This window comes from Ochotona princeps, chromosome 18 (assembly GCF_030435755.1).
Source record: "Ochotona princeps isolate mOchPri1 chromosome 18, mOchPri1.hap1, whole genome shotgun sequence".
Classification (NCBI taxonomy): Eukaryota; Metazoa; Chordata; class Mammalia; order Lagomorpha; family Ochotonidae; genus Ochotona; species Ochotona princeps.
The window spans coordinates 52,758,086-52,781,593 of record NC_080849.1 but is presented as its reverse complement, the minus strand read 5'-3'; the positions used below and the strand labels follow the sequence as shown (position 1 = coordinate 52,781,593).

Below are 23,508 nucleotides of genomic sequence, written 5' to 3'. Positions count from 1 at the left end.
GTAGAGGGTGTGGCAGGCCTCAGGTCACCTGGCTTGGATACTTTACATGCCTTCATGGTGGTGCTAGCTCAGTGAGCACTGAGGGAGGGGCTCCACTAAGGCAGGATCGACTAGGTTTGAGGTCTTGGTGCACTAGCAAGAACTGGTACTCCTCAGTTGAAAAGGAGTATTGGACAACTGGCCCGGCTCCACCTGGAGATGGAAGCCCACTGAGGCCTGGAAATGATATCTGGATCATCCAAGAGAAAGGAGGAGAGAAGAGATTGAATAACTACCCCAGCCAAAGGATGACAGCAAATTTCTGGGTGAAAGGAGACTCTAAGGTCAACCATGTCAGCCAATGAACATTGAAAGGGTTTCCTCTTGCTTGAATTGGTGAGATAAACATGATTTCAGAAATATCAGAACCACCTAGACCGAAACTTTGGAGGGTGTGCCACATTGACACCCTGGTTTGGTATCAGGGTACCAGTACCCATCCTTGAGTACTAGGATGGTTGGGAGGCCTGGTATAGCTTCTCTGAATATCATTTAACCCTGACCTAAAACAGGAAGGAGAAATAGAAAATTTGTAAATAACCACATCAATTTCTCCTTGATGATCTAATACATGCACACACACTGAGTGCAACTAAATCACACACACACACACACACACACAATACATCTCTCAATGTTGGAGGTTGGTGGAGATTAGGCCTGCCTTGTTCCCAAGGTATCTGCTCCCAGTGTACTCACCAGGAAGGGCAAAGCCTCTTGAGTCGAGGCAGTCCAAGGCCCAGCTCATCAAATGGTCATACTGGCTGAACCCAGGGTCCCAAGCAGGGACTCCAATCTGGCTCAGGTCCTCCCAGGAACAGCAAGTGTACATGAGGACTGAGAAAATATGCAGATTTCTACTAAATTCAAGTTGATTATATTCAGGAGGTGGATATAGAAACTGGATCTCAAAGTCATTTTTAAAATTTTTCTTTTTAGAGACAGAGAAGTTTTATTTGCAAAGTGGTCATGTGCATAGGGGAAGAGAAGGGAAGGGGAAAGCACTTCTGGAGAGAAAACCAGGTGGTGGTGTGCTTCTTGAAATTAGAGACACCCAATTAGTAACTTGAAAGTTGTCCCAACCCTTGGTTACTGAAGCAGGGTGTATAACTGGAAAAAGGACCCACTCCTCTGTTTTCTCCCAATTCCTGTGAATCCCACCCTTCCACCCAATTCTACACTCCTACATTTCTATACTAAGTTAAAGGAAAGAATTACTGAGCTTTCCGGGTAACATTTGGTTCACTGCACAATATGGGACTTCAAAAAAACTTCTGGATCTTATACAAGTGCTGTGTGGCTGGACCTTGTAAAGAGAAGACTCCTCAAGGTTTGTACTAAGCTTGTGGAAATGACCCTTGGCATCCTGTGCCTCTGCACAAACATGAACCCACCCACCAACACACGTAATTCCCAGTCACTGCCTAGCTCCAGCTAAACCTCCAGATTGATTGTGCTTTAAGGAGGTGGCAGGAAGAGATAGGAAGTATAAAAGTTTAGGACTTTAACGTCTCTAATCACCAACTCCCTGTTTTCATTTTTGCTATCATGTCAGTTTTCATTTTAGAAGCAGGTCTCTGGGTCTTTATATTTTGAAAACTGCTGGATTGACAGTCCCCAGAAGTGGCCAATTTTCTTTATGGGTTGATACTCTCTAAGTGGATCCTGAATCCTAACTATCTGACATGGGTCCAAAGTTCTGGCCTCCTTTTTCATGGTTCACGTTGGCTTATTCTCATTGGAGGAGGAATGAGAGTTCAGGCATCAAAAAATATTCACTTTGCTTTGAGTTTTTGCGAACCATCTTGGGGAGGTGTTCACATGAGTCACCCCAAGGGCAAAGAGAAAGAAACTTATTAACAATGGGCAATAATGTCTACCACCTCACCCAGAAAAAAGAGTGAGACTTATGGCTTCCTTCTCCCAAAATTGTGGGCTAGGCAGCCAGTTCAGGGTCACCAGCTTGGAAGTCACACCCCCACTCCATCTAGGCTATCCCTTCTGCCCACCTGTGACACTTACCTATCATCACCTGGAACTGAGAGGGGGTGGTGTTGCATTTTTTTTTGTAACCACTCCCCTCGCAAGCCCCCATAAGGACCTATGATAGGGATAGGCTCGCTCTCTTGGTCACGTGTTTCTGAAGACTCTAGATGTTTTCTGCTTTTGTGATTCTGCCTTAATTACTTGCCTGGGGGCTGTATGAACTCCTGGCCTGACAGTTAACCTGACAGCCACCCAGCAGGACACCTGGCAGGTCATGTAGGTAGACTACTCCTCAGGAAGGAGGTCCCTGGTGTATGATAAGAGTCATTGCCCTATGGCCCATCAATTTGTACCTTTTGAAAGTTGCTTGCTTCAAACCTGCCATTACAGGCCTGTCACCTTGCTCATTTTGAAAGTTACCAACTAAAACAGAACAGTCATAAATGTATAATTGTCCTGGCATGGGTTGGGGACAGAACAGGCTGAATCAGTTCACGTCACCCACTGGCAAATCCAAGCACCAGATCAGAGTGTGGGTCGAGTCAGAATCAGTTGCAACAAAAACCAGTACACATTACGGAATGCCAAGGTGAGGTAACGTATGCCGGATGTGACCACAGCATCCAACCAGCACACATGAGAACCAGAAAGGGAGGGGGCAGAGCCAGCAGGGGGAATATATGGGTGGAGGTCCCTTGCTGGACAGCTACTCCCACTGGAGAACATGAGCTGGGATGAGGATAGATCAGAAAAGGCAGGGCTACAGCACCTGTGGCCCTCATATAGACTAGGTCAGGGAAAGGCTAGGCTGGGCTGGTTTTTCCTACTGGTGCAAACTACATCACATAGTTGAGTGTTGTTTGGACTTAGCTGCAGCATCAGCTGGCAGAAGCTGGCACCGGGTGCTAATCTGTCAATTTGAACCACAGAACCACCTGGAGAGTGCATAATCCGGGAGTGGGAGTGCGCTGGGAGGGAAATAGTGGGATCCTCCCTCTTGGGTTACCATTAACACAGGAAGACACAAAAACAAGTATAGGAACAGGGGTGGCTAGACAGAAAGGTGCCCAACAACATACATGAGGGCTGGATAGTGGAGCTGGTTAGATTAAGTAGGCTTTAATACACACTGACATGTATGAGAGCTGAATGGGATGCGGTACAGACTGGACTAGTCTGGTACACATACTGGCAAACCAGGGTGGGGGCAGGCCTGGTGGGGGTTACTGTGGGTTGCTCTGACTAGGCTGCAGCTCCCACTGGTTTGTGTGAGGGCTGAGTATGAAGTGGGCAGGATTCAGGCTAGACTGCAACACCCATTGGTTCCAGTAAAAGACAGGGTTGGAAAGAGAACCAACCCACCAATTCTAACCACCAGCTGATCAGGGCTATGAAGTAAGCCAGGCCCTGCACTTGCTAGTACATACAAGAATCTGGTCTGGGAACACCTCAGACAAGGTTTCTTTGGGGATCGCCCCAATCGAACTGCCAGACTCAGAATCCTAACCATCAAATGATAGAGGACAGAACAAGTCAATCAAACACCTCAGCTATATGTTGGCAGCGAAATACTGGGCAAATGGAGGACTGGACAAGAGGACAGGACAAGTCAATCAACTACCTCAGCTATACGTTGGCAGTGAAAAACTGGGCAAACAGAGCCTCTATGTAGGTCTATGTCAATCAGGGGAATCTTCATCGACCTCATTGTGCTTGGAGTGGTGAGACTGGCAGCAATTTATACCTGTTGAACTACCAAAACCACTTGAGCAAGACCCTTGGAGCATGCCCCACATCAGGGACCTGGGATGGGTGGGAGACTGGGTGGGCTTCTAGCATAAAATCTCCTTTTACCTCAGATATATGAAGGAAACAATATGGAAATAATAGTCTTACCCATTTTCCTGTAAACCTTGAACTTCTTTACCCTTATTAACTATGTAAAAATTCTCAAAAATACAATAAAAAATGGAAAAAGAAAAAAAAATTTTGTATTTATATTTACTGGAAATTTAGATATACAGAGAGGAAGTGAGACACATAGGAAGATCATCCATGTGCTGATTCACTTCCCAAAAATGCATAACTTTCAGAGCTGAGCAGCTTTAAAGCCAAAAACCTGGAGCTTTTTCTGGGTCTCCCACGCAGTCGTATAGTCACAAGCCTATGAGGTATCCTCAACAGTTTTCCCAGGCCAAAGGCTATTGAGGTCCATGCAGTTCGTGTGAAAAACATGAAGTTGTGAAGAGAAATTTTCCATTGAAGGCAAGGCTGCAAGGAATTTTCCATGTCTGCAACCACCCGAAAAGCAGTTCCACCTCCCTTTGCATACATAATCGAGAACCCCACAGAGATTTCTGTAATCTATTTAGACATTGTCTGCCACTGTGGTGTTGCTTTTTATGATCAATGTGAGCTTGGAAGATGATGTTGGTGATAGTGTCTTAGCAAATGGGCCTTTTACTATTTCTGCTCTCTTGGCTGCCCCACTCATGATATGAAAATAGAGGGTGTTAGGTCCCTACATGTAGCAGGAACCTATGCTTAGGGTTGTCCTACCACATTGACCATATGCTAATCAAGGATGTTAAGTCCCTAGGTGAGGTGTAAATCTTGTCTTTCCCTCTTTCCTTAATCTTTAGGTCCCTTGTTCTGCGATGCACTTCCTCCCTTAACTGAATCAAGATTAAGTTGCAGAATCAGGATTGTAATAGGAATGTGTTACTGGTTGACATGTACCATGTATTGAGAACTTCTTCACCACAGTATTAGGGCGGCTGATATCCTGCCTGAAGGTGAAACAATTGGCAGAACTATCCTTAGGAATGCCCCCTTTGACCAGTTGTGAAAAGTGGGTGTCAGAATTTGTGAAGGCTTCTGTATAAAAAAATAGGACAGTTTTTTAAATTGTCTATTATGATCTTGAAACTGTAGTGGTCCATTTATTTTCTATGCATACTCCAAGCACCCTTCTTAAGTTCTGAACTTCAGTTAAGCTGGACTCTAGCAACGGGCAGAGAGCTGGATGTTAAGTGGGGCTGCCAGGGCACAAACCAGTGTCCATATATGATCCCAGTGCATGCAAGGTGAGGGCCAGCCACTAGGCTACCATGCCATGCCCTCTTGTTTGATCTTTACATATGACTTCTGTGGGCCTTTCGATGACCCCCTGTACATTTCATACATGAGTTGAGAAAAAGCCACTTTCTTCAACTTTGTCACTCATGGGCTGTCTAGCTCTGAGAGAATGGCCGGTGCAGATTTGAAGCTGTGTAGCAGCAGCTATTTCCTTGCTGGTTGAGAGACAACCAATGCAATGGGAAGTGTCTTACTCACAGATTCCTGTCCAGAAAAGGAATGCTCAGGGGACACTTAGAAATCTAAGACCATCCTGAAAATTTTTGCTGTCTCCATTTGAGAGGCACACCATCTCCTGGCTCTCTCCCAAGAAATGCTGTTTGATTCCCTCTGCTTTCTACATTCACCTGGTCACTTTGCAAATAAAAAAAAGTAGAAAGGAAAATGGAAAAAATGGAAAAAAAATAAAAAGAAAGAATGAAATCCTATTTCTCAAGTCTCACTTTTATACAATTTCCCTTTCATATTGTGCTGAAATTATGGCCAGAGCTAATTCTAAGCCTCTTTGTGCAATGCAGCTCTCTTTTCAGTTATTACATAATTTTTGTAATTAGAACTTGCCTGGTGATTATTTCTTGACCTTTCTGATTAGCTCCAAGCAGCTCATTCTTTCCATGGGGATCTGAAATGAGGAGTAGAGTAACCATATGTATGAATCACATCTAAATGTTTCTTTTCAAATGTTCCAGTGAAGGCAATGGGATTTGTTGCCAATCTAGATACAGCACATTTTAATAGTAGTGAAATGTGGACATTTATGAGCATTATTAATAGGCATTACATCTCATCTGTTAATGCCTTAACATAATACCCATTTTTTTAAAATAAAAATTTTAATTAGTTGAGATTGTGCATTTCCCTTAATGCAGGATATGACAGGAAATATGGTATAAAAATTCAAAATAAGGTTTGGGGTATCTGACATCCCATCTCAGCACTAGTTTGTCTTTTCCTGGCTACTCTGCTTCAAAAACAACTTCCTGAAAATGTATCTTGGGGGGTGGCAGATGTGATTCAAGTGTTTGGGATCGTGAAAAGACCCATATATACTTCTAGATCTATGTGACAGGCTGACAAAATGCTAGAATAAACCTATACATGGAGACTATAGAATGCCTTTGTCTCATCGGCTGTCCTTCTGTAAGAAACTCAAAGTAAAACTCAAATATAATTCCAGTCAACACTTACTGAGCTATGTATCACTTGCCCTGCCAATTATGTGCTGACCTACCTGCAAATCTCTGCATGACAGATTTCTCCACTGTCCATGGTTCTGATTCTTGTTCCAGCTTGAAGATCACATCAGGCTTTGTCATGCAGTACCCTGTTCATGGAGAATGATGCAGATTTTCTGAAATCACCATTAGTTCTACCAACTACTACACTTTGTAAACTCTTCTTTCATTAGCAAACTATACAGAAGTGTTCTGTTTGGGCATGACAGAGTTTCACTCACCCAAGGACAGCAGATTGTTATATGTCTCAAGCATCACCTCCCTGTACAGGGTCCTCTGAGTATTGTCCATTGTCTGCCATTCTTCCTGGGTAAAGTCCACAGCCACATCTTCAAATGACAGCAACACCTGTAACAGCACATGTCTCCTCAGTTCTGGATCATTAAATAGAAACACTGGCAGTACATTCTCTATATATTTAATTTGCAACTAGATGAGTGTGGTTTAATTTACAATTCATACAGCATCATAGAGCAACAGTTAAATGAAAATATCTTGTGCTGTGTTACTTCTACAATTTCAATATTACAACAGAAAATTTCTTATTCTCTATTACATGATTTTTGTTCTTCAGTTTTTAGATGTGGTGTATCACATTTGTGGATTTCTGTATGTTGAACCATCCCAGCTTTCCCTGGATGCATCCTACTTGGTCAGGATGAATGATCTGTCTGATGCTTTTTTGAATTCTATTGGCTAGGATTTTGTTGAGAATCTTAGCATCAATGTTCATTGGGAGATCGGTCTGTAGTTTTCCTTCTCTGTTAATTCTCTATCTGCTTTTGGGATTAAAGTCATGTTGGCTTCATAGAATGAGTTTGGAAGATTTGCTTCCTTTTATGTTATTTTGAAGAGCTTGTAAAGGATTGAGGTTAGCTCTGTTTGGAATGTTTTATAGAATTCTGGGGTGAAGACATCTGGGCTTGGGCTCTTCTTTGTTGGGAGATGTTTAATCACTGACTCTATCTCTGCTTTGGTTATGGGTTTGTTCAGGTCTTCTGTTGCCTCTGAGGTAAGCCTTGGTAAGTAGTGGAAGTCTAGGAACCTTTCCATTTCCTGGTGATTTTCTGATTTGTTGGAGTAAAGTTCCTTGTAGTAATTTCTGATTATTTCCTTAGTGTTGCAGTGTGTTGTTATGTTGCCTTTTTCATCTTTGTTGCTGCTAATTCTCATTTTCTCTTATTTTTTTCTTTGTCAGTCAGGCCAGTGGGGTGTCTATTTTATTTATCTTCTCAAGGAACCAGCTTTTTGATTCACTGATTTTGTGTATAGTTTTTTATTTCTATTTGGTTTATCTCCTCCTTTGTTTTGATAATTTCTTGTTTCCTATTGTTTGTGGGGTCATTTTGCTGCTGTTTTTTCCATTCCTAGAGGTGTGTGCTTAATTCCAGTAATTGGTGCCTTTCTTGGGCCTTGACATGAGCACCAGTTGCAATGAGCTTAACACATAACACTGCTTTAGTGGTGTCCCACAAGTTTTGGAATGTTGTATATGAGTTTTCTGCTGGGGTCCATGCAGTAGGTGTGGATGGCATGAAGGTGTGAAGAGAACAGCTCCCCCACTTGGCAGTGCCCAGGGGAGCTTCCAGCTGTTTGGCAGGGCTCAGCAGATTTCTCTACCACCTTGATGCAGTCTCACTCCCTTTTTGCATGGACACTTAAGCACCCCGCTAAGAATTCTGTAATCTATTGAGGCATTGTTTGCTCCTGTGAGATGGCTTTGACAAGTAATGTGAGCTTGAGAGTTAATGTTATTGATAATGTCTTGGTGAGTGGGCCTTTAACTGCACACAGGAGTACAATTAAGCTCATGACATTTTTGGACACCTTATTGTGTACCTACCCATTGCCCTGAAATCTGGTCCAGACATACATCATGCCTTCTGGGAAATGACTTAAGGATTTCACAAACTAACAGAATTGATGGGAGTATGAGTGGAAACTGCTATTGCAAAAAATATAGTTACTGTGACCTTAAAGGTTAGCCTGTCCTTGCAACTTTTTAGATTGATTGATGTTCTACCTATTTTCATTCTGGGAATCTTCCAATTCAGAGAGCCTGTCTTCTGCTGCATTAATTCTGTTGGATAGGCTCTCAACTCTGTGCTGCAGGTCAAGGATCTCATTTGTTGACTAGTTTTGTTTCTTTGTTCATGTGGCTTTTGAACTCCTTAAGGTCCTCCCACCATTTTTCATTGTCTCTGAAGAGTTTTCTATTTATTTTTCTGAATCCCTTATCTCATAGGTCGTCAATTTCTTCATCTGTCATCTCTGTGATTGACCAGGCCTTTTGGTGACTTTTTGGGGTGGCACTGGCTTTTTCCTCTGACTCATTTCTTTTCCTGTTACCTTGCCCCGTATCTATGTGATCTGATATTGCTGGTTTCTAATCCCTGACCTCTGCTGCCACCTAGCGCTGATCTAGATTTTTCTTTCCTTCTTTGTGGTGCCTAGGTTTTCTTCCCCCTATTTCTTCAGTCTGCAGTAGTGTGGGCTCTTTAAAATAGGGCAATATTTACAGTAGCAATTGGATCTCCCTTCTGTGGGCTTCTCGTGGCCCTGGAATTGGCACCACCCAGTGCTGGGGACTTCCCCCAGGTTCGCCCAGGTTCTTTGTTTCTGTGCCTAGTCACCCTCTGCAACCCGTCTGCCCTGATCCAAGCGTGCAATGGTTTGCTTAGTTCAGGAACCCTTCACCACGTTTTGCTCCCGAGATCTGCCTGCCCCTCACCTCCTGCTAAGGGCGGACACTTCCCTGTGTTAGAGGCTCCCTGAATTTTGCTCACCAGATTTCGCCTAAGTCTCTGCAGCCCAGGGCACCCTCCTTGTCCTTCTCAGGTTGCTGATCTTAGTCATTCACATCTGTTTTACTGCTGTGTGCCACGTTTCTCAGTACTGGCTGCACTGGAGGATTTATCTCAGTGTTCCCTGTGGTTCTTTTCCTTTCAGGCTTACTTGAGGCTGCTCCCATCCCTAACTTTTAGGACCCTCAGTCACATCAGTCTAACTCCGTTGGCCTTCTTGACTTCCCTCCCCTGTTATTCTCTTAAACAATTGAAATAACAAGTTTTAAATTCACATTGTACTCAAGATCTTAATTTTTCATTAAGTGATTAAAACAATAGTAAGATGACCAATTTTATAGGTAAATAGTATAAATATAATGAAATAAAAATGTTTCAATCATACAGTTACAGACACAGATCATTAAACTAGGTAGAATATCATCATTCGTTATTTAACAAACATAAATCAAAGTGACAAATCATGTTTGCAGCAATACTGATATATACCACTGTTCCCCCCCATTTTTGTTGCTTGTGATTTTTTTTTGCTATTCTACATAACAATTTCATGTTTGTATATCTGTGTTTAGAATATTTCACTCAACATCTTACACTCCAGTTATACTCATTTTGGTATAATACACAGAATTTTGTTTCCACAACTGAATAACAGCCCGTTGTACACAGATACTACATATTGCTTACTCAATTATCTAATGATGGACACCTCAATTCATTTCATATCGGTGTATTATGAATAGTGCTGGTATAAAAAAGATGGTATCTCTTTTACACAATGTGTTCATAACTTTCAGAAAATACAACTAGTGGTGAGATTACTCAGACTTACAGTAATGTCATTTAAATTTAATACTTTTAACTTTATGTAAGCTTTTTAAAATTTTAAACTTTTTACAAAAGATTTTTTTGTTTTTGCTGCAAAGTCAGATACAGAGACAAAGAGCTACAGAGAGCAAGTTATTCCATCCGATCATTCACTGCCCAAGTGTTCTCAATGGTTGGTGCTGTGCCTATCTGAAGACAGGAGCCAGGAGCTCTTAAGGGTCACCCATGCAGGTGTAAGGTCCAAGGCTATGCACCATCATCGACTATTTTCCCAGGCCACAGGCAGATAGCTGGATGGGAAGCCCAGCTTCTTGGATTAGTACCAGTGTCCATATGGGATCCCAGCACATTCAAGGCAAGGAGTTTAGCTGCTAGGCTACCATGCTGAAACCAGCAATTATATTTCTAAACATTTAAGAAATTTTATACCATTTTTCATGTGCTGACTTAATCTATAACTCCATCAGCATTGTATAAATATTCTCATTTTTTTACTTCTTTACCAGTATTTGTTACCCTTTCTTCCAAACAATAATAGCCATTCTGACAGGGTTGAGATACCTCATTGTGATGTTGATTTACATTTCTCAAATGGCTACATTTTGAGAACTATCTACTGCAGTCCTTTAATTGTTTCCTTACCCAACAGAGAATGTTTATGTTGTTAAGGTCACATGGAGCTTGAAAGATAAAAGTTGCCAATTTGAACAACACACGGATCTTCCTGTGTCCTGATATTTGACAAATTATTAAGGGTAATATAGAGGGGGCGGCTGTGGGGGTTGCCCCTGCCGGGTCGAACCCAATGATGGGGGCTCATGCCAAAGACACTGCTGCAAGGCAGTGAACAAGTCCTCAGCCTCACCCAGGACCCAAGAGAGCTCTTTCCTCAGGGTAAGTGCGCCATGAGGGAACTTGGGAACTGGGTTAAAATTCCTAGCTCTGCCCAGCTGCTAATATCTTGTAGCTAGGTGAGTTTGGGAGGGGTTTGGGCCTTGGGTTTGGGGGCAAGTGCCACTCCTCACAGTGTGGCGGCTGTGGGGAGTGCCCCTGCCGGGTCGGACCCAATGCTGGGGGCTCACGCCAAAGACAATGCTGGAAGACAGTGAAAGAGTCCTCGGCCTCACCCAGGGTGGCCAGTGCACCATGTGGTGTCAGGCTTTGCCTGTAGGCCACCCGGCCGGCCTGCTCTGGTGTTTTTTAAGATAGGTTTGCTGCCTGGGGACACCCATGACTAAGTCCAATTTTAGTTTTGGTGAGTAGTGAATCTTGGGTGATTCCCAGTGACAGGGCCATGGAAGTTTTAGGTACATGTGGGGACTGAGACCTGGTGGTTTGGAGGGAATTACCCAGGAGACAATTATGGTTAGTCAGATACACCAACCCAATTCGGAATACAGAAATGGCCTGTTTGCCTAGAACATCACTGATCGTCACACACCAGCCCACACAAATACTATGAATGGGGGCCTCTTTGGCAGTGATGGGTATCATTACCCAACTGTTTGGTGGAGTGGTGGAATGGTCACATTTGGCAGGGTCAAGACTGTATCCAGCACACGAGAGAACTTGGTCTGGGGGTAGACTCTATGGGGTTGTGTGGGCCCAACCCTGTGGAAATACAAGTTCCCTAGTTGGACACCCTAACAGGGTTGAGGTTCCCACTAAGGGGCACGTGTGCTGGAATGGGGGCTGCGTTCTATCTCGGAAACAGTTGTAGTCACCCGAGGCACTAGTGTGGGCTGGGATTGGATGCATATGACCCCAACACCATCTGGTGTCATGGAGAACCAACGTAGATGTGGGACTGACTAGGCTGGGTCTCACACCCCTACTGAGCCATGTGTGAGCTGCATGTGGGTATGGACGAGCCATGCCTGGGCTGAAACATCCAACAAGAACCAGAATGGGGTGAAAGCTAGCCGGGAAATGCCACTGTTCCTGCCAGGACTGGAGGTGAACCAAGTAGGGTTGGATCAAGGACCCACTGGTATGTGCAAAATCTGGCATTGGGAGGGGTTCTGATGGAGGAGACTGGGCAACTCCTCTGGCAGGACACAGTCCCTGCAGGTAAGCACAAGAAGCACGATAGGAAACAGCCCAGAATAGGCCATGGAAAGTCTCCCACTGGCACACATTCGGCATGGGTCAGGGGCAGACCAGGCTGAATCAGTTCATGTCATCCACTGGCAAATCCGAGCACCAGAACAGAGTGTGGGTGAGCCGGGTTTGGTTGCGACAAAACCAGTACACATTATAGAATGCCAGGGTGAGGTTGCCTGTACTAGATTTGCCTGCAGCACCCAACCTGCACACGTGAGATCCAGGAAGGGAGGGGCAGAGCTGACAGGGGGTTTAAGGGGCTGGTCCCCTCGCCGGACAGCTACTCCCACTGGAGAGCTTGGGGTGGGATGAGAACAGACAAGAGTAAGCAAGGCTGCAACACCTGTGCGCTGCATGTGGACTAGATCAGGGAAAAGCCAGGCTGGGCTGATTAGTCCTGTGGGTGCAAGCATAAATTAGAGTGGGTGAGGGATGTTTGGGCTTGGCCACAGCACCAGCTGGCAGAAGCTGGTACTGGGGACTAACTCTGTCAAGTCAAATCACAGAACCACCTAAAGAGTGCATAAACCGGGACTGAGAGAGACCTGGGAGGGAAAATTGGGTTCCCCCTTCCTGGGTCATTAGTCCTGCAGGAGGGCGTGAAAACTTGGACGGGGGCTGGGGTGGCTAGACAGAGAGGCACTCAACAACATCCATGAGGGCTGGATGGTTAAGTTGGTTAGATGGAACTAAGCTTTAATACCCATTGACAAGTACAAGAGCCAAATGGGATGGGGGACAGACTGGTCTACTGCTACACATACTGGCAAACCAGGGTAGGGGGTGGGCCTGGTGGGGGTTATTGTGGGTCGCTCCGACTAGGCTGCAGCTCTCACTGGTTGATGTAAGGGCCGAGTATGTGCTGGGCTGAACCAGACTGGACTGCAACACCCATTGATTCCAGCGCAACTCGGGACTGAAAGCAGAACCAACCCAGCAATTGCAACCACCAGCTGATCGGGGTGATGGACTGTGTCGGACCCTGTGCTTGCTAGAACCTACAAGAATCTGGTCTGGGAATACCTCAAGGTTTCTTTGGAGATCTCCCCAATAGAACTGCTGGACTCAGAACTCTAACCAAGAAAAGCCAGAAGACAGAACAGGTCAATCATTCATCTCAGCTATATGTTGGCAGCGAAATATGGGGCAAATGGAGACTTTATGATGGACCATATCAATCAGTGGACAACCTCATCGAGTGAAACTGGCAGCGATTCATAACTGGAGAACTATTAAAACCACTTGAGCAAATATCTCAGAGCGAGCATGGCCCATATCCGGGACTTGGGGTGGGTGGGAAACCGGGTGGGGCTTCTCCCTCAATATCCCCTTTTACCTCAGATACATGATGGAAACAATATGGACATAATAGTCTTACCTACTTCCCTATACCCCCTGAACCTTTTTTTTTAACCGCAATTAACGATGTAAAGATTGTCAACAATACAATAAAATTAAAAAAAAAAAAAAGTAATATAGAGGACCCAGCGTGGTGGCCTAGCGAGTAAGTCCTTGCCTTGATAGCACCAAGATCCCATAAGGCGACCAGTTCTAATCAACACAGCTCCACTTCCCTTCCAGCTCCCTGCTTGTGCTCTGAGAAAGCAGTCGAGGATGGGCCAAGGCTTGGGAAACCTGTACCCATGTGGGAGACCTGGAGGAATCTGCTGGTTCCTGGCTCTGGATTGGCACAGTTCAGGCTGCTGCTGTCACTTGGGCAATGACTCATCAGATCAAAGATGTTCCTCACTGTCTCCTCTCCTCTCTGTATATCTGACTTTGCAATAAAAATAAAAATAAAAACAAATCTTAAAAAAAAGAGGGATAGAGAAACCCTAATAATCCAAAAAGCTTATAATACAAGTACAATCTCTCTAGAAAAAAACAAACACCAAAAAACCTAATATTTCTTAATGAAACATAGCTTTTACTTAGATTTGTGATTTTTTTTTTTGTTTCCCCATTTTAGAATCATTTATTTATTTGAAAACGAGAGACAGAGAAATTGGAAAAGGGGCCTGACACAATAGCCTAGGGGTGAAAGCCCTCACATTGCATGCACCGGGATGTCATTGAGGTGCCAGTGTGTGTTCTTGCTATTCTGCTTCCTAGCCAGCATCCTGCCTGTAGTGTGGGAATGTAGTAAAGACAGCCAAAAGCCTTGGGATCCTGAACCTGTGTGCTAGGTCAAGAAGAAACTCCGGGCTTCTGAACAGCTCAGCTCCTTCCATTGCAACTCTTTCAGAGTGAGAGTAGATGGAGAATCTTTGTGCCCCCTTCTTTCTGTATATCTGCCTCTCAAAAAATATATATATACATATGTGTGAATTTTCTTTTTTTTTTAAAGATTTATTCTTTTATTGGAAAGGTGGATGTATATAGAGGAGGAGAGACAGAGAGGAAGATCTTCCATCCGATGATTCACTCCCCAAGTGAGCGCAACGGCTGGTGTGCACTGATCCGAAGCCAGGAACCTGGAACCTCCTCCAGGTCTCCCACAAGGGTGCAGGAACCCAAGGCTTTGGTCTGTCCTCAACCGCTTTCCCAGGCCACAAGCAGGGAGCTGGATGGGAAGCGGAGCTGCTGGGATTAGAACCGGCACCCATATGGGATCCCAGGGTGTTCAAGGCGAGGACTTCAGCCTCTAGCCACGCCGCTGGGCCCAATATATGTGAATTTTCTATGTTTATTGTGAATGATGTTTACATATGTGATGAGGGTGGGAAGGTTCAAGGGTTAGGGAAAAGTTGACGTGATCATTGTTTCCAAGTTTTCTATTTCTTCTTCCTTTGGAACTGGATCATATTCTGGTTGGTCATTTCCCATCTAGCTCCCTGCTTGTGGCCTCAGAAAGCAGTACAAGGAGGCCTAAAGCCACGGCACCCTGCACCTGAGTGGGAAACCTGGAAGAAGTTCCTGGCTTCAGATCGGCTCAGCTCTGGAAGCTCTAGCCATTGCAGCCACTTTGGGATTATACCAGTGAATGGAAGATCTGTCTCTCTTTCTTCGTGTAAATCTGAGTTTCCAATCAATATAAATGAGAAAACACATTTAGCAAATTGTACCTTAACAATGGCATTATACTTTTATTTGCAGTCATCAAGATATTACTCCTCTTCACACATTACAGCACATTCAGTGTGGACTGGGTTTAAGAATTGTTACACCAGGGCCCGGTGGTGTGGCCTAGTGGCTAAAGTCCTCACGTTGAATGCCCTGGGATCCCATATGGGCGCTGGTTCACTTTACATGGCCAACACCTGAACAATAACAACTAAAATGTCAAATAGCATTCTAAGCACTGATCTTCAACTCTCAGAAAAATAAGAAGCCAAGTCTAGGAGTAGAAAAAAGAAAATTTCAGAATACAGATTAATGAAGAAATGAACAAAAACTGTATTCAGCAATACTGAAGATAAAGGAAACAGTCATTGATCTTAAGAGGAAAGCAAAATCAATAAACCTTTTACTAGATTAATCAAAAAGTAGGCTCAAGTATATAACATCAAAAAAAAGAGGCACATATTAAAATCAGGGCTGTCTGGACAAAGTGGGTCCTGTCACTACTTGTGAGATGAAAGTCAGAACTGCTGCATTTCTTTTCTTCTTTTTTATAAACATTATTTTATTGGAAAGCATGATATATATATATAAAAAAGGAAGAGAGACAGAGAGGATGATCTTCCTTCTGCTAATTCACTCCCCAAGTGGCCACAATGGACCAAGCTGAGCAGATTTGAAGCCAGGAACCCAGAGCTTCTTCCGAGTCTCCCACACAGGTGCAAGGCCCCATGTGTTTGGGCCATCCTCCACTGCTTTCCCATGCCAAAATAGGGAGCTGGATGAGAAGTCGGGCTGTGAGGATTAGAACCAGCACCAATACAGAATCCCAACATGTGCAAGCCATGGACTTTACCCACTAGGTTATCGTGCCAGGCCCAGCTGCTTTATTTCTGATCCAGCTCCCTTCTAGTGCCCGTGTGAATGCAGAGGATGTCCCAAGTGCTGGATTCCCTGTACTGATCTGGGAGAACTGGGAAGAAGCTTCAATCTGGTCCTGCTTTAACTACCATGGTCACTTGGAAAGGGATAAAACAGAAGGAAGATCTCTCCAACTCTCCCTCTTTCTCTATAGTTCTGCCTTATATATAAATAAAATAATTTTTTAAAGATTTTTTATTGCAAAGTCAGATATACAGAGAGGAGAAGAGACAGTGAGGAAGATGTTCCATCCAATGATTCATTCCCAAAGTGACAGCAATGGCCAGACCTGCGTCGATCCGGAGCCAGTAAGCAGGAAATTTCTCTTGGTCTCCCACACGGGTGCAAGTTTCCTAAGCTTTGGGCCATCCTCGACTGCTTTCTCAGGCCACGAGCAGGGAGCTGGATGGAACGAGGGGCCAACAAGATTAGAACGGGAAACATATGGGATCCCAGCATGTTCAAGGTGAGGACTTTAGCTGCTAGGCCACTGCACCAGGTCTGATAAAATAAGCCTTTACTAGAAAAAAAAAAAAAAAAAAAAAGCAGGGTGTGCAATGTATCACTAGGGACAATCAACAGCAGTTATAATCAAATAAATAGTAAAAAATGCTTAATTTCTGGATACTTAACATTACCCTGCAAACTGAATGAGAACGACATCAAAAAACTTGACAAACCAACTGACAGTTAACAGTGAATCAGGACTAAATCTCTTCAAAGCAAAGGTCAACACTAGGTGTCTTCACTACTAGATTCTACCAAATTAACACCAAATTTTCTAGAATTACAGTCAAAAACTAAAACAAAGAAAACCATTCCAAAATTATGCTGAGGGCAACAATATTTGTATTCCTAAACTAGACTGAATTAGCAGTAGGAAGATCTTCAACAGTGACTGTTTAAAATAGGATTAAAAAAAATATGGAATTGCTCTGTAAAAATGCAATCTCCATTGCTGTACAATTAGTTCTGTATATATTTACTTAATGCTTATTCTAAAATAATTGCTCATAGTCCAGAAATGCAGCTTACAATCACTAAAATGTCATAGACCAATACACCTAATAAAACAGATGTAAAATTCTTATCATGCTGGGTGGTGGTCTTCTGGGTAACGTCTTCATCTTGCATGCGCTGGGATCCCATGTGGTCCCCAGCAGCCAGCACTTCTCCACTTGGGGAGGAAACCCCATGAGACCTAAGATTTTCCTCTAAGTCTCTCCTCCTCTCTATATATCTGATTTTGAAATAAATAAAATCTGAATAAAAACATTTCTGTAACACATGTAAAATAAATGAAACATCACAACACTAAGCTCACATGCACCAGCCAAGGTGCACCTAACTAGAGAATGTAGAAAATGGACCAACAAACCAAAGATTTCACATAAACAGGATGAAGGACAACATCGTTGAAATCACCTTATAGAAAGCACTCAATGAATTTCTACATTTATTTTGTAATAACATATATGTAAGTTGAGGAAATGTACAAATAAATAAATATATTCAAATATACCTCAGTTGTGGTACACAGAAATAGGCCTCAATAAAATAATATCTACAGATACCAAACCTATAGCCATCACACAACTGCATGCCAAAAAACCAAAAGCATTTAGTCTAAGACACGTAATCAAATTAGAATAACTACTTTTTATTGTTATGTAATTTAATATTCACAAAATAAAGTAGACAAGGAAGTAATAGGCTCATAAATAAAAACATACTAAATTAGTATACTAAAAAAGATACTAAATTGATTTTGATTCTAGATTTCATTTGTTTCTCCTGATGTTATTAATAGTAAAACCTAATGAATACCAAGAAATTGCATTCAGTCATTAAAAACAACAAATTCTTATTTGTTACAAAATAGATGAACATGGATGTAGTGAAATAAAATAAGGCAAATGTAGAAAAAACTAACATGTTATCATATGTAAATGTTTAAAAATAGCTGCAAGCTTATAGTTGTGATTGCTACGGGATGGTCAGAGTGAAGACCAGGGATAGGAAGGAGGTAGAAAGGCAGCAAAGAGAGACAGAAGGAACAAAATCCAGTGTTCCATACCAGTGCGTGGTGGCTACAGTTCACAAGGATAAGGCAACTGAAACAGAGGACACTGTGTGCTGTAAATAAATAAATAAATAAGCAAACATGGAAAGCCTGGGCACCTGGTTTACTCAGCTGATGCTGTACATATACTTAAATACAACACTGCACCCAGTGATAATATTCAAGCACATGTTGATCAAAATTCACTAATTTTTTTAAAAATCACAATCATCCCTTCACACTAAAATGATCTATTTAGAAGATATTAAACACCCCAGCTCTAGGCAACTGCCTAGTTTGCATTGTACCTAGGTATGTGTTACACAGGTGGGAGAAAAGTAGCTAAGAGCTGGTGGGCATCCTGGCCTGGTTAATGCCAAATAAGTGTTAACAATACCAGTGTGTCAGCATAGTTGCATATTCTTTTTCTTCTTCTTCTCCTTCTTCTTCTTTTTTTCAGATATGTGGGAAAGACCTTGGGCTGTGTTAATGGAGCTGCCAATAGCATGGGGGCTGCTGGGGATACCTGAGTCAGCTCAGACTCAATACTTGCAGCATTAGCAACAGCCATTGATGCCAAGTGCTGAAGGAATCCTGGGATTGCGGGCAGCCAGAGCACCAACTGGCACCAGGCTTCACCTGCTGGCTTCACCCAGGGGTGAGCTTTAAAGTCTTGGGTTGTGGAATTTTTACCTAGGGACATTCATGGATAAGGCCACTGTACGTGTAGGTAAGAAATGAATCCTGAGGGATTCCCAATGACAGGGCCAATGCACTTGCAGGAAAATGAGGGGACTGAGACATGGTGGTTTGGAGGGGAGAGACCAGAAGCATTGTATGGGTCAGACTGATACACCAGCCCATATGGGAGTCCTGAGTAGGAATTCTTAGTAAGGAATATTGCTGACCACCACATACTAGTCCATGCAAAAGTTAGGGCTAGGGATCTGTCTGACAAGGCTTGATCCTACTGCCTGACTGAATGTTGGAACAGGGATGGGTCATATTAGGCAAGGCAATGACATTAGCATGTAGCAGAACCAGGTTCAGGAGTAGATTCTGTGGGAGATATGTGGGCCTAAACCTGTGGAAATGCAAGTCCCACTGGTTAGATCAAGAGCTGGGGGGGTGATGGGCTGAGCTAGGTGTGATCATACAACATGCCAACATTCGTGGGCACAGACACCGAAAATAATCCAGGCAGGTCCAGGCTCCAGCACCAGCATATGCATCCTAAAAGAGGGTGTGCAGCAGGCCAGGCCGCAACATTCATAAGCTCACACAAGGCCAAGATGGAGGGCCAGGTAAAGACCTAGCACCCACTGACATGAGTGAGATCCGGGTCTGGGAGTAGACATAGTAGGAGAACTTGGGAAACTCTCCTGCTGGGTCATAGCTCCTGCTGGTGAGCACATGATCCAGGTCTGGGGGTCAAGCAAGGTGGGCAAGGTGGGCAACTTAGCTCCATCTGTTGGTGAACGTGTGGGCTGGTTGTGCAAGGGGGCAGATCAGGCATGACCAAAAAATTTAACCTAACCAGCAAGTGAAGAAACTGGGCTGGAGCACAGGTCATTCCAGGGTAGGGTGTCACATCTACCAGTTTTCATGGGCCAGGGATAGGTTTAGACTGACCAGGTCCAGGCTACAGTACCCACCAGCAATAGTTGGGACTGGGGCAGGCTGGATCTGGCCAGGCTCCAGCATTTGAAAGCAAAGGCCAAGACAGGTGAGGGACTATGCCAAGCTGGGCTAGGGAAACCACTGAAAAAAGCAAGATCTATCACTGGGAACAAGCCTGGTTGAAGAGGTAAGGGTATACTGTGACTGGGTTATGGTTCCTACTGGTAAATGTGAGGGCCTGTGTAGGGGCTGTTATCTGGTCTAGACATGGCTGCAGTCTCTTTTGGCACAAGTGTGGACTAGGTCTGGTGTGTGCCACACTGAGCTAGACTTCAGCACCCACTGGTACTCATGAGAACAAGGCTTAATGTAGGATGGACTAGGCTACATCTCTCCCTGTTGAGCTATGTATGAGCTGTGTCTGGATGTGGACAATCCTGGGCTGGGCTGTAATATCCAACAGAAAACCCAGAATGGGTTGAAGGCCAATCAGAAAAGGCCACTGTTGCTGCTAAGACAGGAGATGGACGAAGTAGGGTTGCACCATGGACCCACTGATCTGGCACTGGGATAAGTTCTCATGGAGCAGCTTGTGCAATTCCTCTGTTGGGACACAGTCCCTGCAGCTGAGAGCAAGAGCTACGACAGGAAACAGCCTAGACCAGGCCAGGTTATGGTACCCAAGGGCATACCTTTGGCTCAGATCTGGGGCAAACCAGGCTGGGCCAGTTCATATCATACACCTACTGGCAAATTTGACAGCCAGAGTGGTATGTGGATCATGCCACATTGGGCTGCAACACTATACAATTCACATTAGGGATAGAGCTATTATTTGGGTAGACAAGTCCAGGCAGAGCTATAACATCTATTGCCCTACATGTTTAATAGAACAGGGAAAATCCAAGGTTGACAGATCGTACCTACTGGTATGTGCATAAGCCGGAGTGGATGAGGGTTGGGTTGGATGGGCTTTCCCACAACATCACCTAGCAGATGACGGATCTGGCAGAGGGGGTGAGGCAAATTCTTCCAAGCTAAACTGCAGAAACTCCTGGAGAGTGCAAGATCCAGGAATGGGAGAGAGCCCATGAGGGAAACAATGAGCACCTCTCTGATAGACTGCAACACTCATTGGTATGTATAGAAGAAAGGGCTGGAGATAGATCTGATCCAGCAGTATCAACCACCAACATGTCTTTAAGCTGATTGGGGTGATGGAATGTGCTAGACCCTCTATTGGCATGCACACACAAGAATCAGGTCTGGGATCACATCAGATCAAGTTTCTTTGGGGATCCTCCCAACTGAATCACTGGATTCAGAACTCCAACCATGGAGAGAACTGCAGGTTCCAAGGACTGACAATGGAGGGTATTTGTTAGAACCAGGCCTCCACAGTGGCTTCGATGCAAGAGTGAACAGCATATTCAGGCGCACATGGAGGATATGGTAATACATTGGAGCATGCAGTGGACATTTGGTACCATAACAGAGCACGAAGAACAGAAGAAACCTATCAACTATTTTAGACAGTGCTCGAGGTGAATATGTGGGCAAACAGAGACTCTAAGATGGACCATATCAACCAGTGGATTCTGCACAGATTTCATTGTGCTTGGAATGGCGAGATTGGCAGTAATTCAGAACTGCTAAACTATCAAAACCTCATAAGAACGACACTCAGAGCATGCCCCACATCAGGGATCATGGGATGGTTGGGAGACTGGGTGTGGCTTCTCCCTTTATCTCCTCCCTTCCCCCAGATACAGGAAGGAAAGAAAGAGATTGTGGAAATGGTGATCTCACCTAACTTCCTGTAGCCTTGACCAACCTCTCTAAACAACTGTGTAAAAATCACCAAAAATAAAAATAATTTTAAAAGGGAGAGAGGAAACAGTCCCCAATAGACAGAGTATAAAGTATGTTGGTTTTTTTTTTAATTCTTTAAAAAAAAAACAATTTACTTACTTAAAAGTGAGAATTACAGAGCAGCAGTCAAAGCCAGCCAGACAGAAAGATTTTCCTACCACTGGTTTACTCCCCATGTGGCCACAAGGGGCAGCAAGGTCCAGGACAAAACCCAGCAGCCCCAACTCCATTCTGATCCTCCCCAAGGGTGCAGGTGTCCAAGGAACTGGGACATTTTCTGCTATCTCCCAAGCACATTAGCAGGGAAGTAGATAAGAAGGTGAACATCAGGGACTTAACTGGTCCTTATATGGAATGCTGGCATTGCATGCAGCAGTGTAACATGTTATCCCAGAACATGCCACAAGGATGGCTTCAATAAATCTGGTAATCAAAAGTCAGGTTACTTTTCCCACTGAACCTTCTACTCATCCCATACCTGATATACAATGATGTTATCTGGCATTTTGTATAATGTAAATGCCACTGCTGGAAAACTAATGCTGAAGCTAGATGGAAAGATACTTACACTGCTTTTACAATGTCACTATTCACTTCGCAGGAAGAATGACAGACAAACAGATGTTTTGTGCAATTTTTTTTTCTGAATGTGTTTCCTAGCTGTGTCTGTGTCAAACTGACTCCAGGCCTCCCTCTTGCATCTCACATGTGGGTCGGACATATGCAAGTCCTTATACGACCACCAGATGCTTCTCAGATACATTAGTTGGAGGCTGGATTGAAAGGGTGGAGTAGGGAGAACTAGAATCAGGTGCACTGTAATTACATGCATTCACCCCATCATACTGACACACCCTTACACTGTTTTATTCATTTTAATACCGCTGCAAACTTATTGCCAATATATCTCAGACAGGGCAAATTGCAGTCATCTAGCGGCTTGTGTCCTCATGTTGACATGCCAGGATTCCATATGGGCTCCAGTATTAATCCCAGAAGCTCCACTTTCCATCCAGCTCCCTGCTTGTGGCCTGGGAAAGCAGTTGATGACGGCCCAAAGCCTAGGGACCCTGCACCCATGCCGGAGACCCAGAAGAGTATTTGGGCTCCTGGCTTCAATTTGGCAAACATGGGCCATTTCAGTCACTTGGGGAGTGAACCACTGGACAGAAGATCTTCCTCTGTCTCGTTTACTCTCTGTATGTCTGACTTTGCAATACAAATAAATAAATCTTTTTTAAAAATAAATACATCTTGAAATATATATATAAAACAGAAAACCTGGAGAGGAAGCTTCAATCAGCTTTGACAGTTCCATTCTTTAGTTATCAAAGTTTTACCTTCTTTCTCTCACAATTGTTTTTATTTTAATTTAAATCCTGTCATAAAGCTCCTAAAAAATAATGTAAAGCAAGCTGAGAAGTAAACAAACAACTTACTGAAGGTTTGTTTGTGTTCTCCAGCCTGGGAAGCATGTAGCAGGCTGCAGGGCTACACCTGCAAGAGAAGGTGGAGACAGGGAGTTATGCATTGGTCTTGATTGTTCCTAGCCTCTTCAGTGGTTCCTACTGTGCTAAGCAACGTCAACTTGGAGGCAGACACAGTGGCTGAAAAATAAAGGCCATCAGCTTCCCTGGGCAAGAAGAGTGGCTTACAAGTGCCAAGAAGGCATCCTTGAAATAGTATCAATAATTTCAATAATTGGCAGTGATCAAAGCAAGTAATCATTAGGTCAATGCAAACAATTACCATTTACTTAAAGCTAATGTTACTGGGACTGGCACTGCAGCCTAGTGACTAAATTCCTCATCTTGCACTTACAGGGATCCCATATGGATGA

At 43.8% G+C, this 23,508-nt stretch overlaps 1 protein-coding gene across 1 annotated transcript; it reads right to left on the bottom strand.

Annotated features, from left to right (window-relative positions):
• Window positions 1-4,711: 4,711 nt before the first annotated feature.
• Window positions 4,712-23,161, bottom strand: LOC131482523 (zinc finger protein 568-like). Its single transcript, XM_058676940.1, has 4 exons — window positions 23,108-23,161; window positions 6,620-6,746; window positions 6,395-6,487; window positions 4,712-4,902 (listed from the first exon to the last, which is right to left on the bottom strand). The coding sequence occupies exons 1-4, from the start codon at window positions 23,141-23,143 to the stop codon at window positions 4,712-4,714; spliced, it is 447 nt and encodes a 148-aa protein (XP_058532923.1). The 5' UTR covers window positions 23,144-23,161.
• Window positions 23,162-23,508: the final 347 nt, after the last annotated feature.

Excerpts from the sequence above, each read along its gene's own strand:
- LOC131482523 (XM_058676940.1), bottom strand. The coding sequence starts at position 23,143 with ATGCTTCCCAGGCTGGAGAACACAAACAAACCTTCA. Across the intron at positions 6,747-23,107 it reads AGAACACAAACAAACCTTCA|GTGTTGCTGTCATTTGAAGA; the intron begins GTAAGTTGTTTG and ends GTGCTGTTACAG. Across the intron at positions 4,903-6,394 it reads TGTCATGCAGAGATTTGCAG|AAGCCTTCACAAATTCTGAC; the intron begins GTAGGTCAGCAC and ends TTTTTTATACAG.